The 15603-nt window shown below is 39.1% G+C and overlaps 1 protein-coding gene across 3 annotated transcripts in view; it reads right to left on the bottom strand.

Annotated features, from left to right (window-relative positions):
• The window catches only part of DCTN2 (dynactin subunit 2), a 50146-nt gene that overhangs the window by 13881 nt on the left and 20662 nt on the right, over positions 1 to 15603 (bottom strand). The window contains exons 3-4 of one of the 3 annotated variants that reach the window (XM_039368146.1): positions 13323 to 13331; positions 8789 to 8794 (exon numbers count right to left, since the gene is read on the bottom strand). The exons of 1 other annotated variant lie outside the window; for it this stretch is intronic. In XM_039368146.1, coding sequence (XP_039224080.1) covers positions 8789 to 8794; positions 13323 to 13331 — 15 coding nt within the window. The remainder of the gene's footprint in view (positions 1 to 8788; positions 8795 to 13322; positions 13332 to 15603) is intronic. One more of the 3 variants, XM_039368147.1, reaches the window with a different exon arrangement.

Here is a 15603-nt window from a genome sequence, read left to right as displayed (position 1 = left end):
GTCTATCGTTTGGAGATGGTTGCATAGTTGTTGCATTTACACTTCTGCCACTGCTAATGACGATGTTTGAAAATGCCTTGCCTTCCGGCCACCCCCCAACAGGAAATTGGAGGAACCAATCACCATGCAGGACGCACATCTCCACACAATGCATAATTGAGTTTTGGGAGGGGTGGGTGTCAGCCCATCTGCAACCATCCACAACCGAAGCTTATCCATCAACCCCTTTGCAGCGTAGGTATATATCGCCACATACAGGCAGTTGCAGACAAGTCTAAATCAAGCTTAACCCCGCAACAGTAAACCATGACTAATGAGGCCCTATTCATTACAGGTAGTCCTTGACTTACAACAGTTCATTTAGTGACCTTTCAAAGTTGCAACGGCACTGAAAAAAGTAGTTTATGACCATTTTTCACACTTATGGGCTTTGTAGCATCCCCATGATCATGTGATCAAAATTCAGATGCTTGGCAACTGGTTCATACTTACGACCGTTGCTGTGTCCCAAGGTCATGTGATCACCTTTTGCAAGCTTCTGACAAGCAACATCAATGGGGAAGCCAGATTCACTTAACTGGGTTACTAACTTAACTGCAGTGATTCGCTTAACAACTGTGGCGAGAAAGGTCGTAAAATGGGGCAAAACTCACTTAAGAAATGTCTCACTTAACAACAGAAATTTTGGACTCAATTGTGGTCATAAGTCATAAGTACAGGACTACCTGTACTAGGCCTTACTATGGTGACTAGGCGTGCTCAATTAGAACTTAATTCCTCCTCTCTACACCTTATGCGGCTTCTTGGGAAGGCTGGAAGAGATAGACAGAAATGGGGGGGGGGAGGAAGCAGCTCCCTTGCAGGAGTGGAACATAACTCTGTTCTTTTATGACCCTAATTCCCCTCCTCCAAGCTAAGAGATGTCAGCCCTTTTGATTTTAATGGACTCTGGTGGGAAATATATGGCTGCATCAAGGCCAGATTGCTTTTGAAGAGCTATTACAAGATGCTCAAACTTCTGCTTTTATTTCCCTTTGCTTTCTCACATTAAATGCCTCTGGAGTAATTGTTCTCAAAATACTAATGGCAAAAAAACCAACAAAAAACATAAAACGCATTGATGAAAGCAGCCCTAATGCCACAACATGGGGAGTGATCATGGTAAACAAAGAGAAAACAATAAAGGCAAGCTTCAAAAGCAGGTGGGATCCCTCAAGACATGATTATGCTGCCAGCAGAATCTATTCTGTAAATTGTGCCTCATCACAAAAAGTAACTCTAATCTATTTTACAAAAATCTACTTTAACGAGGCAGAAAATATTACACATATTATTTGGAATCGTATGGCTTGGTAATGCAATTAGAAATTATTGTTTTTCTTATGCTAGTGATACCAGAAATCACAGGAGTGTAAAACTATGGTAGCCATTATAATAGCTAGCTAACAACAAATCTTTTAATATACCTATTTAACTATATAATATGAAGTCTCAAAATATTACAATCGCATAAAGATTTCTTATGTTAACCATGTGGAGCAATAAAAAAAAGAATGACTATTATTGTCTTTTCCAATTTGTTGGTCTGCTTCTGATGAACTTCTCTCATCTTTAGTCATCTGGGAGAGCTCAAAAGCACAGGAAGGGTGAGTTGATTAAAATCTGAAAGATGGCTTAGCCTTATTAACAATAAGTAAAAAGTTATTAATTAAAGTATGAGCTGAAAATAGCTGAAGGATTTGCTATGCAGTGAATACCAAATGGACGACAAATTTCTAGAAGGCCTAACATTGATGGTTAGTGGTATGACAAATACAACATAAATAATAATATAGTCCTCGTTTAGCGCCACAATTAGGCCAGGCAACTCGGTCATTAAGCAAAGTAGTTGCTAAGTGAAACTGTGACTGTGCTGATGAACTTACTTCAGCTTTCCTTTGTTTTACAAACCTGCAAAGGTTATAAATGCGAGGACTGGATGCAGAGTCGAAGGAAAATAATGTTTTACTTGCATTTGCATGTGAGCTCCATGTCATTCAAAAACACACAATGCCAGGCTTTTGCCCATTGGCAAGCCTTTTGCTGCTGCATCATGTTAAAGCAAAAGTCTCACTCTTTAGCAGTTTAATTTTTAGCCTAACATCTATAAATTGGAAGATAGTTATATTTAAATGTAGAATAAAAATATATATTCTCACTCCCATCTCCAAGGGGCAGGATTGGAATGCTGAAGTGATCTGTGAGCACCCCCAAAGCAGTCAGTAGTGCCTAATAACAAAAGCTCAGCTAAGTATAACTGAATATTTCTACCACTTTTGTGCTAAAAGGGAGGCAAAAAAAGCCCTCCCCCCAGCCAGACTGTCTTAACCTGCTCACTTCTGCAGCCAGTGGCAGCTAGCAGTATAATGGAGTCGTAGCAAGGTTTTTTGCAGAGAAGCGAGCCTCTTTCAAATCTGCAGTTGCAGTTGCAATAGTTATGCCATTAATAATAAAGTAGCTTAGGAATACCTTTATACAGTGAATGTAATATTAATGAATTTATATGAAGAATAGAGGAGGGGGGCCATTCTAAGAGCTTTTTGAGAATCTGCCACGATCATCCTCATTTGGCAGTATGATGAAGTGGGCTGTTTACCTACAGAGCCCACCAAAAGAAACTGAGAAATTTCAACAAAGCTCCCAGGAGCTTTCCAGAGGATCCTCAAATAGGAAGCAAGTTGTAGAAGGAAAAATTGGAAGTACAGGGACACCATTTGCTGAAGTACATAAAAAAAGGGTGGGGGAGAAAATGCATCATCAAAAAGGGACAAATGAAGATAGTTTTGCCTTTCTTGTTTTTGCCCAAGATTACATAGTCATTTATAGGTATACAAAGAAACCTGTAGCCAGTTGACTTGTATCCTATCTCAGCCAATTCTCTAGAATGCCACCTGCATTCGGGCAATGTCCAAGCATCCTCTCTGGTCTCAGACAGCCTTTCTTGACATATGGCTAACCTAGCCGCTTTTTTCGAGGGTAAATTTCATAAAGCACAAACAAGAGGCCCAACATGCTGTGAGAACTTGACCTTAGGCCAATGAAATGATGATCAGGATTCTGACAGCAAAAAAAATGTGGGTTTAAGTCAATATAGCAAGGACTCTCTCAATTTTATTTTATTTGTATTTATTTATTAAATTTATATGCCACCCATCTCACCAATAAGACAACCCTACTATATAACAGACACTGCTTTTCTTTTTAAATGGGCACAGACTTTTTTCTTCTTTTTTAGATTGTAAAATGAAATCTTTCAGTGCAACTTTTTCCTTCCTTCCTTCCTTCCTTTCATCCCTTCCTTTCCTTCTCCTTCCCTTCCTCCTTTCCTTCCTTCCCCTTCCTTCCTTCCTTCCTTCCTTCCTTCCCTCCCTCCCTCCCTCCCTCCCTTCCTTCTTTCCTTCTCTCCCCAGTAAGATGACTCTGGACATCTTGCCAAAGAATTATAAATTAATGATCCTTTAAACCAGTGGTTCTTAACCTGGGCGATATTGCCCCCCCAGGGGGCGATTTCATTTTTCAGGGGGGCGATGGAATGAAAAGGGGTGACATGGGGGCAAAGGAACAAAAAGGGGGCAATATGGGGGGGATGGAGCAAGAAGTTTTGGGGACACTTTTGAGACTTTTTCGTACAGTGAATGGCTGTATATCTGTCATACAAAAACATCACATCACTCGCTATTAGTGGATTGAATTGTGTTTTCAAATGTTCCTCCAGCTAGCTTCAGTACAGAATGCTGTATATATGTAAATACGCATTGCTTATCTTCATGCGTGTTGTGCAGCAGCCTCTACCCATACAAAGGCGCGCCATTAGCCAGAATATGGGAGATATGGGGAAAAGACTGGAAATAAATTATTTGCATCGATATGTCCTGATGAACAATTTTAAAGAAAACAAAAAAAGTGTTTGCATAAATTGAAGAATTAGTTCCCATGTTGTGATTGAGAGGTTATGTTGGGGAAGGGGGGCGATGACAACTTCCTCATTGGTTCAAGGGGGCGATTCGTTCAAAAAGGTTAAGAACCACTGCTTTAAACTATGGAAAGTATTTCAGGCCCTAGATTTTAATATCCAATATTAAAACTGCTGGGCTTTAATAGCAAATATTAATAATGATAATCAAAAATATTTAGTGTTAATAGCAAATACTAATACAGTTGTTAATACTATAACAATTGAAGTGCAATTCAGAAAATTGTTCTGCTGCAGTGGTCCATGGTTTTGATGCATTATTGTACACAGTTTTCTAAATACATTAAAGGTAGGGCTGTTCAAATATTCCTGCCTGTGACAAAATGTTTCATTTGTGTGTATCTGTGCATGTGCCTCTGTATATGCATACATAAATACTTTCTTCTTGAGATTTCCTACATCAATGTCATTTGTAAAATTAAACTTAATAACCCAGTAACTGAGTTTGCAGGAGTAAACATGAAATGCTTAAGTAATTTTTGGCAGTATATTTTAACTAGTTACTACAGGGGTGTCAAACTCGCAATGTCACATGATGTGTCGCGACGTATCATGACTTTTTTGCCATTGCTGGCAATGGGGTGGGCGCAGTTTTGCTATGATGCATCCGGCCCACGGGCCAGCAGTTTGACACCCCTGCTCTACTATTTTGGATGAAAAATATTAATTCATCTATTTCAAATACTAAATAATAATGTGGATATACCTCCTTAGCACTGTCCCTTTAAAAAGAAATTATTTACAATTTCTAACATACTCAGGCAGCACAGCCAATTATGCAGGTTGTTGTTAACAGATTTGGAGTGCACCCAAGTGGAAAAGTCTATTTTGCAATATCAAGAAATTCGGCTTTTGAAGTGAACATGGAGCCTATAGTACAGATAATCCTCAATTTAAGACCGCAAAATGGGACCGGCATTTCCATTGCTAAGGAAAACAATTGAGTCACACCCAATTTTACAATGGTTGCTAAGCAAATCACTGCAGTTGTTAAATGAATCATGTGATTATTAAGCAAATCCAGCTTCTCCCCATTGACTCTGCTCATCAGAAGCCAGTTGGGAAGATGACGACATGACTCCAGAACGCTGCAAACCACCTTAAGTACATGCCAGTTGCCAAGTGCTCAAATTTTGATCAAATGACCATGGAGATGTTGTGACAATTGTAAGCGCAAGGGCCAGTTGTAAGTCACCTTTTCAGAACTGTTGTAACTTTGAACTGTCGTTTAATGAATGGTTGTAAATCCAGAACTACCTGTACTAATAAATAAGCAGTCAGAAAATCTGTGCCATTTGGAACTTTGACAGTGGTACTCCAATTCTGCTCTCAGAAAATGGTTGAACTGGACTAAATTATGCAAATAACTTTTTATATATTAATAGTAGGCTCATTTTTGAAATGTGGAATCAATTGTAGCTATGTGGTTAATCACCAGCTGGCTGAGTGGAAATCCCAAACTTTTTTAAAAAAAAAGAAAAGGTTTTTTTTTTATAAAGACTGGCAAGAAACCATTTTTCCAGAATTCCTTACATTGACCTTCAATTGATAAATAAAGCACAAAGCAAAAAAACAAAATGACTCATTTCCTTGAACCAGTAAGGAAAATAGCGATGGTTTGAGCTGCAGAGGTGAGGGTTGAATATCTTTTTCCACACATTCTTCCTGGGAAAAACCAACTGGTAATTCATCTAGCCCCAGACGGTTCTACCAAATTTCATTCAAGCTTGTCTGAGTCTCACTTGTAAAAGGGAATAGAATGTTTTATATTTTACTTTGCATCTAGTGGTATATTTCGGTTAGTGGAAGCAATTTTATGGTGACAGAAAAAAGAGGAGCCATTTCTCCTCCCCTTTATATTCTTCCTCTTATATACCTGTAAAGTTTGTTTCAGAAGATATTCCCACCCCAAGAGCAGGGATGTGTGTGGGCAGAGAAATCTGTTGTGCTAATATAAGTCTCTTTGTGAGATATAGCCCAACTTGACCACACCAAAATGTTTCAAGGCATGCCAAAACAAGAGGATTCATTTTATTACTGTTATTTATCTAGAACAAAAATACAATTCACTTTCTCTTCAGGTGAATATGATAGTAAAAGGGTCAGTCCATCCAGCAATTCCTTCCTTTGGACTTTTCTGACTAGAGTAAGATCATTTCAAATACAGAAGATCAGAGAGTATCCCAATTAAATACTATATATATAAAGCTGGATGAAAAATATTACCTAATGAGATCCTATTAAAGAGTCAGACTTGGATTAAGTAAAACAGGGCCTCCCTTGTGGTGGGGCCATCCCAGCGGTAGAGGTTTGCCTAGTACAGTGGTTCTCAACCTTTTTATACGGCGACCCCGGTATTAAGTGGGCGGCGTGCATGCGCGGTGCTGCCCCCTGCGCAGCGCGCATGCACGGCGGCGCCCCCTGCGCAGCGTGCATGCGTGGCACTGCCCTGCGCGGCGCGCATGCGTGACGCCACCCCCACGTGCCGCCCCTGCATGGCGCACATGTGCGGTGCCACCCCATGCGCAGCGCACATGCGCGGTGCTGCCCCATGCGCCACCCTGCGCAGCGTGCATGTGCGGCGGCGGCCCCTGCGCGGCGTGCATGCGCGGCGGCGCCATGTGCCACCCCAGAAAAAAAATGGCGGATCGCGTTGTTTGGCGACCCCCGTGAAATGGTCATTCGACCCCAAATGGGGTCGCGACCCACAGGTTGAGAACCGCTGGCCTAGTACCTTTATTATGCTTAGGAATAGGCCTATTTCCTGCAAGCTTTTAAAAATTGTATGGTCTTAGTGTTTTAAACCCTTGTCTATACACCATAATTTTGATGCCTGATATTCTCTATTTTAGATAGCTAGAATTTTAAATTACACCTTTGATGATATTGCATCATTAATTAATATAATTTATATCATAGTTTACTGCATTTCAGTTTTTTTATGATGGTACACCACCTAGAGTGCTATTATTAAGCACACTTATATATATATAAAATAATAAAGATTGTATTCCCAAAATATTTTTCCCGTTGATATGATAGATTGGCTTTCTTCATGAACTGATCACTGTGAATCATCTTCACACAGTCAAAATGAAATTCTCCCCAGACCAAATTAACAATCTTGATTATCCATCGATCTATCTTTAGACTGTGTGGAATGACAATGGATTTAGCTCTATGATAGATTGCAAGCAAAATTTTATTGATTTATTGATGCATAATTTTAAACAGCTGTAATAAGGTGGCTAGTGAAATGAGAATTCTTGGGATAACTGGATAACCAGGTCTATATTTTCTGTTTGAAAGAACATCAAGCTGCTTTGAATCTGACAGTCAAAATTAATTGCCAGCCTCAAAATTTGTTAATCCTTTCAGTAACAATTTAAAAAATATATGATAGGGAAAATATATAGAAATTGGCTTCCAGAATGCCTTCTAACTTCTTATAAATTGTGCTGAGGGAGCCGGATTAGAAAAGAAGAGTTAGCAAAAGCCAATGCCTAACTGCTCCTCCCTCAGGGACACAATGGGGAAATATGATTATATGGATCAGTTTGCTTCTGAACTCCATTTCTCTTTCTCTCTGTGCCATATCTTGCCCTGCTTTTCCAGAGTTTGTACCCTACTGCTAGTCAGAGGACTATATTTCCTTTCCAATAATCTGTTGGGTTGGAAAGACTATAAAGAAGATCTATTCAGCCCAAAGACTAGCTAATCTAGAATTTACATCTTGAGTGGTTTATACTGAAGTAATCCAAAAAATATTCTTTGGTGAAGCTATCCTGCTGGCTATTGCTCTCTGTTTATGAGCCACTATTCAAGATAGCACAATCATTATGTGAAGGGACCTTATACTGCTTTACTACAACTCCCACCCCTACCCCAGCAATTCTTCCCCTCTCTTAATAATCAATTTAGAATACTGTACACTGTTCTGGTTATTCAATTTTGAGAAAGTATGAAAGGTATCTAGCTTCTCTTCACAGATTCCACCATACTGCATCTTCATGTTCAAGGGCCACCAAAGAGGTCTACTGCTCTAAGCTCTTGCTTGTAGGTCTTCCAGGAGCTATGACTGGCCACCATGCAAAAACTGACACTAAGCTAAATGGCAAAGGGTTTCATCTTCTATTTTGAGGCAGTCTGCTGGAAGGAGTCTTTGCCTAACTCTAACAGACATAAAATGTAAATGGTTCTGCCCTTCACTTGTTTCCGATGGGTTAATGAAAGGGCCAATATAAAGAGCACGCCACCAATCAGGTCTCTATGAAAACTGAGTGGCAGTTTCTGCATGGTATGAAAAGCCGGCAAGCAAAGCAAAAGTCATCTTATTTCTTACTACTGTTTTACTGTGGTGTGAAAGAAACAATCGTGAGCATTCTCAGTCTTAGGTTACAATACAGGTAGTCCTCGTTTAGCAACCGCCTTGCTTAGTGACTGTTTGCCTTTACAAATGAAAAAGTAACTCTGTAACCAGTCCTCACATTTACACTCTTCGCAGATCTGTAAAGCAAAGAAAAGCTGAAGGAAGACTGTAAGCACAATTGCAGTTTCACTTAGCAACCACTTCACTTAATGACCAGGTTGCCAGACCCAACTGTGGTCACTAAATGAGGACTACTTGTTTATATTTCGGCAGCCAGTGAAAAATGTATGTGTAAAATACAGAAGGTTCAGTCCTTTAGAGTAGCAAGCATTGGCAAAGATAAAGAGGTTAGCAGCTACCACTTCTCAGCACAAATACCAAAGCAGACGGAAGGTGAGGCTTCTTACCAGCTCCTTGCGTTTTCACCAGAGATGGAAGAATGGGGGGAGGGAAAGTTAAGAAGAAGGGGGGGACGAGGAAAAGGAAGGGAAGAAAAGACAAAAAAAATATTAGAAGGCTTTCACATGCACTACATACCAAAATTTCAAATATATTCATTAATCAAGGTAATAATTTCTGTTAAGCTTGCCCCTCACCTGATTTATTTCAATTTTCAGCACCTTGGGGGGGAAAGCCCCGTGAAAGGGAAATGTTTTGAAAAGAAGAGGGTGAATTCACCTGTTACTGAGGACAGTGCAGGCTAGGTGGAGACTACGAGAAAGAGGCCTTAAAAATTCATCGGCAACTGGGTTTCTGCCACTGCATCAAATTAAGCTTTGCTAGACTAAGCACCAATGGCTCAAGACTTCTAAAGCACCCTGTGAAAATGTGGACAGCGTAAGTGGGAAGCTTCAAGGGGAAAAGATTATCTCCCCTCTTTTGCTTAGAAAGCCATCATTTATAAACAGATGATAGTTACCATGGTTAAGGCTGAGTTTTATCTATGGCTCTGGAGGTTAAATTAAAAAAAAAAAGCAGAGACTAAAGGTTGTAGGGATATTCCCAGAGTATACATTAATTAACCAAGGTCACTTTTTGTTTGTCCACAAGAAAGAGGCAGATAAGTGCAGGCAACCCCCCCCCCCCCAAAAAAAATCATCCCACTCAACTCTCAGTAAAATGAAGCAGATCTAAAGGCTGCAAGTTCTGTACTCCAAGGTGGCTTAACTAACTCTGTGTCTGGTTTCTACACTGTACCCATCAGGAGGAAACAAGTATCTTTGAAAGCACAATGTGCAGGGATTTTTAAATCCCTCATTGCCCTTGAAGGCTGCTTCGCAAATTGGGAAACAGACTGATAAAATAATGACTCATCAGCACTACATCTCTGGAAAGTTCAAATCCATACAGCCATCGTCAACTTATTTGCAAGGCAAAACAAACAAGCCTCTAGCTGCCTTCAAAACCCCTTCTCAATTTTATTTGATGCTCCCAAAAATTACTATCCGATCATCAAAGGTATCCAGCACGTTTCAATTTTAATTCAAACCTCAAGGAAGAGAACTAAGTTGGCTAACAGGAATAGGCCAAACACTGTGTGGCTTGTCTGCAGCTTAGGGTGCTGAATCAGCTCATCGTTTACAAATACAGTTTTATAACGCTTCCCTCATAGGTAGGAATCTAACTCTATTCCCTTCTCGCCTTGCCATCACATTCCCTTCTTCCCAGTTGTTCCGATATAAGAACATGGATAGGGATATGGCAGTCTGGCTACTGTTTTTGCCCGCTGCCATTGGCAGTTAGAGGGGCCACTACCTGGCAACATGAGAGTACAAAACACCAAGAATGGTCTATTCATGCAACAGTGGGTGTGAACCTGCAGAAATGCATAAGAATGGCAAGATCATTGGCTATGTGGAAATTCTCCTAGAGCAGGGGTAGTAGGCAAGCTTGGCTCTTTTATGACTTGTGGACTTCAATTCCCAGAATTCCTGAGTCAGCATGGCTGACTCAGGAATTCTGGGAGTTGAAGTCCACAAGTCATAAAAGAGCCAAGGTTGCTTACCCCTGCCCTAGAGTAACTGACCTACATAATAAGCCACAGAAGTCAATTTTTGTTTTCCAAAGCCAATATAAGAAAGCCATTTCTCCTTTGGTAATGCTACAGCTACTAAACACCTGACTGTCAAAATAGAAGAAAAATCAGTAGGAGTTATAAAAAGCCAAGTAATAATTTACAGATCTAGAAATCTACCACTGGTTTAACTACAAGACAGCAGATCTCATAATTTCAAGGAACACTAGAGAATCAGTTAGCTAATTAAACATCACCTTAAGATGCAGGCAGAAAAATTCAGAGATGACTATTTTCTGCAATGGGATTTTCTTTTAATGGAAGTGTGTGTGGATGTGCTAGCAAAAGTGGATCAACATTTTGTCTCCTCTTCTAATTGCGGCATTTTGCAGACAGTTCTCTGAGGTCTTACACAGAAGATACTGCCTGCTAGCAAATAGTGGGGGGAAAGTGCTCTTCAGCTAAGAAAGTTATGCTGATACCCTACAAATGCTTTAACTTTAGCCCCAAGACTTCCTGCTGAAAATTCTGGAAGCTGAAAACTATATTCAGTGTATTTAAATGAAGTCAATGCTGTAAAAGGTTGACAGAGTCCAATTTTGGTACTTAGAATTTGTATATTTGCATATATAGTAGTGGCCAAAATTGTGGAAACTTTTGGGAAAAGTGTATTTTTGAGGTTTGATGGCTAATAACACCACTTTTTTTTTGGAGTAGTACCACAAAATTATATATCAATGGAAAGATAATTTAATCAAGACTGTAATGCAATGAAGTTTGTTCAATTATCTGTACTTTATTGTACAGATATGATATGGTTTTAGCCAAATAATCAGAAAAAGGAAGCACAACTTGCTTAGGTTGATATAAGGTAGCTTTCATTCATCTGATTGTAGCCAATGAGCATGAGTGTTTAGAGAGCCAATCAGGTGTCATCTTCTTTTGGCAATAAGCCAATCAGATCACAGTAGGATTCAGTTATTGATGTCATGTATTGAAGCTGAGAGGAAGACATTTGTCAGTGTGTTATATGATCGCTATCAAGTTGTTCGGGTTTTTTGTGTTCTTTCATTTAGTGAGCTTGTAAAACGTAATAAAATTAAAGTAATGGTGCAAAGAGTTGACTGGTTGCCCAGAAAGCGATGTAAAATATATTATTAAGTGAATACAGCTATAATTATAAATAAATTAAAAGAAAAATTGGTGGAAACTTAACCAAAGGTGGCATTTCTACTGTACACTTTTCCCAAAAGGTTTCCACAATTTTGGCCGCTACTGTATGCCTTGAACCATCAACCCTTTTCTAGCTAATAGGAGTTTGTACTTAGATTGGCCAATCCTTAGTATTTTATCAGGGTGGTTAGGTAGATGGGAAATTGATGGTGTCAGCTTTGTTGAGTTGTTTGAACCCTATTACTGAATAACAGTAGTATTAGGTAAGCAAGCCACTCTGATTGGAGCAGCATATAAGTCTAATGAATAAACAGTGAATACATTAAGGCCTCACTGAAATCATCAGAATGCCTATCTAATTTTACTGGGGTTGCATTTTTTTTTTTTTTTAGTTCAGAAAAATGAATCTCCTATTTTAGTTGTCTTCAGGTATTTTTCCTTAGATAATTCCTTTGGCAAGCAAGGCAAATGCAAATTAGATCACTACAGCTACCAAGAGAGCATCTACTACCTTGGCCAAGCATTCAGCACAGCCAAAATCAAAGCCTGAACAAGGTTTTCACTAGATCTAATGAAAGGGAGCTAAGCATGGCGACCAAAAAACATGAAGGGAGCCAGATGCATCAGCAGAACATCATCTGATAATCATAATAGGCATTAAATGTAAGTCCTGTCTCAGTGTGAGCTTTTTAAATATTCATTAAAATGTTCAACTTGGGGCAGATTCCAGCTTGATTTCTTTGAAAAAGCTTTAACAAAAGCAATGACAAGGGTAAATAAGAAATAAGCACAGTCCTCTCTGTGCTTCTGCAAAATGAAACAACTTCCCAAAATTAATAGAAATCAAGTACTTTAGGAGAGGATGAGTTGCATCTCCCATCTTCAATACATCCACTTCACCCAATCACTTATTTCCCACAATTCAATTAGATTTCTAAACAATAGCATTGAATGATTAGATTTTTGTAAATCGGGAGCTTCAATTTTCACAGGAAAGCACATAGAAACTACTTATAGATAAGATGAGAAAAAAACACCAAGGTATAAGCAATTTTCTATATCAGACTTTTGTTCCAGATTCTCAAAGTCAGAGCTGGCTGTTACACTTTCCATAGACTTGGCACCTTGCGCCATCAGTTCTCAGGCTAAGGAACTACCCTTAGGAAAGTGCATACTCTTTTGCCTTCTTAGCTCACTTCAGTTAAATATTATACTAACCATCACTAATAACAAGTGTCCCCCCAAAATTATAATACTTTGCATGGTCCAGAGCTGATTACTGCTATTAAAATGCAGATTTCCGTCAGTGCTCGGTTATCTGATGTCTAATTCAACATATTTATTCTAGAATCTAAAATGTTCCTCCTGCCTTACTTGCACCCGGGGCACTTTTAATGCTGGTTTTCTATAACCTCCAGAAACTGCCACTCTGACTTTCTTTACTATCAGAAGTATAAAAAAAAATAGGGCCTAATAATGCAAATATTTACTGGTCTTCTCACTCTTTCAATTAATTCCTTTGGGTAAGTAAGTTCTCTTGCTCTTTAAAACCTATAATTTAGAATGTGTTGCTCTCCTCTCTTTTATGTAATGACCCAATGAAAAGATAACAGTACCATAAAAGTACAAATAATATAGATTATAAGAGATTTTTAAAACTGATTTAATTTTATCTAATGCAGATTTAGTTCCATGCAAACACAGATTCTAGAAGCATGCAGAAGGAAAAAAAATAGCATTTTTAATGGTCTTACTTGTGCAAACTAGTATCCAGGCAAGGTGGTGTGAAGGGTGATGGGGAAGAGCATTAGGAAAACTCAGATAAGTTTAAGTGTACAACAATTCAATATAAATACAATTAAAACAATGATAAGGCATTTTCTCAACATCTCAATCGATTCCTGGAAGTGGCTGTAAAAGAAAGGGCCTTATAACTAGCAGAGGACGGTAAAAAATATGATTGTTAACAAAGCTGGATCAAATCTGGAGGACTCTTAGCAATAACACTGGCTTAAACATATAGGAGTATTAGCACACATCTTCTTGGTGAATCTTCTCTACAGCAACATCAGGTATGATGACACTAACAAATGTAATGTATTATGGGAAGAGTTTGGTTTGGATGTTCAGAAAATAGAATCCAAATGGGCACTCTCTACTTATCATTTGAAGTGATAACTTTTTTTGGTTACTTCATAATTCCCCTATGTTATCCTTCTGCATCTCTAAACCAGGTTCAATTGTGAGTAGTCCTGCACAACATCACATTTTATTCCATCAAGCATGACTATGGTATGAATGCATCAAAGCATAGAAAGGAAAACTCCTTTTATCCCAGTATTTCTCAAACTTAGCCATTTTAAGATGTATGTACTTCAATTCCCAGAATGCCTCAGCCAGCCCTGCCCACATGTCTTAACGTTGCCAAGTTGGAGAAACACTGTTGTATAAAATAAATTCCACTTTCTGAGAAGGCTCTTTTTCTTCTCCCCAATACCCTTTCTAAGAAGGCAAGTTCTTACTCCTTACCCCTGAAAAGAAAGTCTCGAAATAATTTGGAAAAATGCATACGGATAAGGTATAATTAAGGTGCAGCTTCAGGTTAGCTTGGCATTAAAATGCCATGCCTGTAACAAAAAATCCATTATATTCCCAGTAAGACTGGAAGATTTATATTAGAAAAGAACAGAGCTGGGAGGGACCTTGGAGGTCTTCTAGTCCAGACCCCTGCTCAAGCAGGAGAACCTTATCATTTCAGACAAGTGACAGTCTTCTTAAAAACCTCCAGTGATGGAGCACCCACAATTTCTAATTGTCCTCACTGTTACAAAGCTTCTCCTTAATTCCAGGTTGCTTCTCTCTTTGGTCAGTTTCCAACCATTGTTTCTTGTCCTGCCCTCTGGTGCTTTGGAGAATAGTTTGATGCCCTCTTCTTTGTGGCAGCCCCTCAAATACTGGAATACTACTATCATGTCATCCCTTTCTTCTTTATTGTCCAATTCCCCTCACCCCAGGAATCTACCATAAACTAGAGCACTTACTAATATGTTTTCATGTCATGGCTACTATTAAAAAAAGTTATATTCAAAAGCAGAAATATGCTTCTTCTCATATGGTCATGATTTTCTCCAGAAAAAGGCTCACCTCAGGAAGTGGAACAAATATACTCTATGATGAACATTTTGCCAAATAATCCAACTTTACATTAGGTCCCCTCCAATTTGATGGTATAACTACACAGGCCTTTAAAAATAAATTTAGATTCAATATAGTGCATTGTTGTAGAGCACACTCAAATGGATTCCTTCCTATATAGCAGATAGACACACTTGGGATTGCAGGTAGCACCCAAAAGAAAATCCTAAATTAGACTCCAAAAAACCATATCCCATTACATTCCATGAAAGGATTCTAAGTAACTGTTGGCTGGAGGCCAGAGTGGGTAGTGGCCATTTAAGAGATAATCCAGGAAGTTATCATCTGATCTTTTTAAATCAAGGGTAGGCAACCTTGGCTCTTTTATGATTTGTGGGCTTCAACTCCCAGAATTCCTGAGCCAGCCATGCTGGTTCAGGCGTTCTGGGAGTTGAAGTCCACGAGTCATAAAAGAGCCAAGGTTACTTACCCGAGTCAGACTATATAAAATCTCTGCAATGCTTGATTTGCAATATTATTTTCACACAAGCAAGATATCAGTAATGCAACTAACCAATAGGTACAAAATCATCCTAAAGAAGATGATAAGGAAGTTCAGGGAGTTTTTCTCCACCACAGTCCCTTTTTTACACACCAACATTAATGTTCATGCCCACATGCACTGTTATTTCTATTGCCTTAGCATCTCGCTTGGTAAGCCCAAGGCATGGGTAGCAGAGAAGGATGCAAATTGCTAATCATTAATTCAAGCTGTCGTTCATTTTAGCTAACACAGCACCTTGACCCATACCTGAGCAAATAGAGCTGCTGAGGTTTTTTCCAGTTGTTTAGAAGTAGACATTATGGGCAGAGGGGAGGGAAGGCCTCTTTCTGAAGTTG

The sequence above is a fragment of the Crotalus tigris genome, unplaced genomic scaffold (genome assembly GCF_016545835.1).
Source record: "Crotalus tigris isolate CLP2741 ecotype Arizona unplaced genomic scaffold, ASM1654583v1 scf7180000020655.604591, whole genome shotgun sequence".
NCBI lineage: Eukaryota > Metazoa > Chordata > Lepidosauria > Squamata > Viperidae > Crotalus > Crotalus tigris.
Note: the sequence above shows the minus strand (reverse complement) of the source record. Positions and strands in the feature narration are given on the sequence as shown.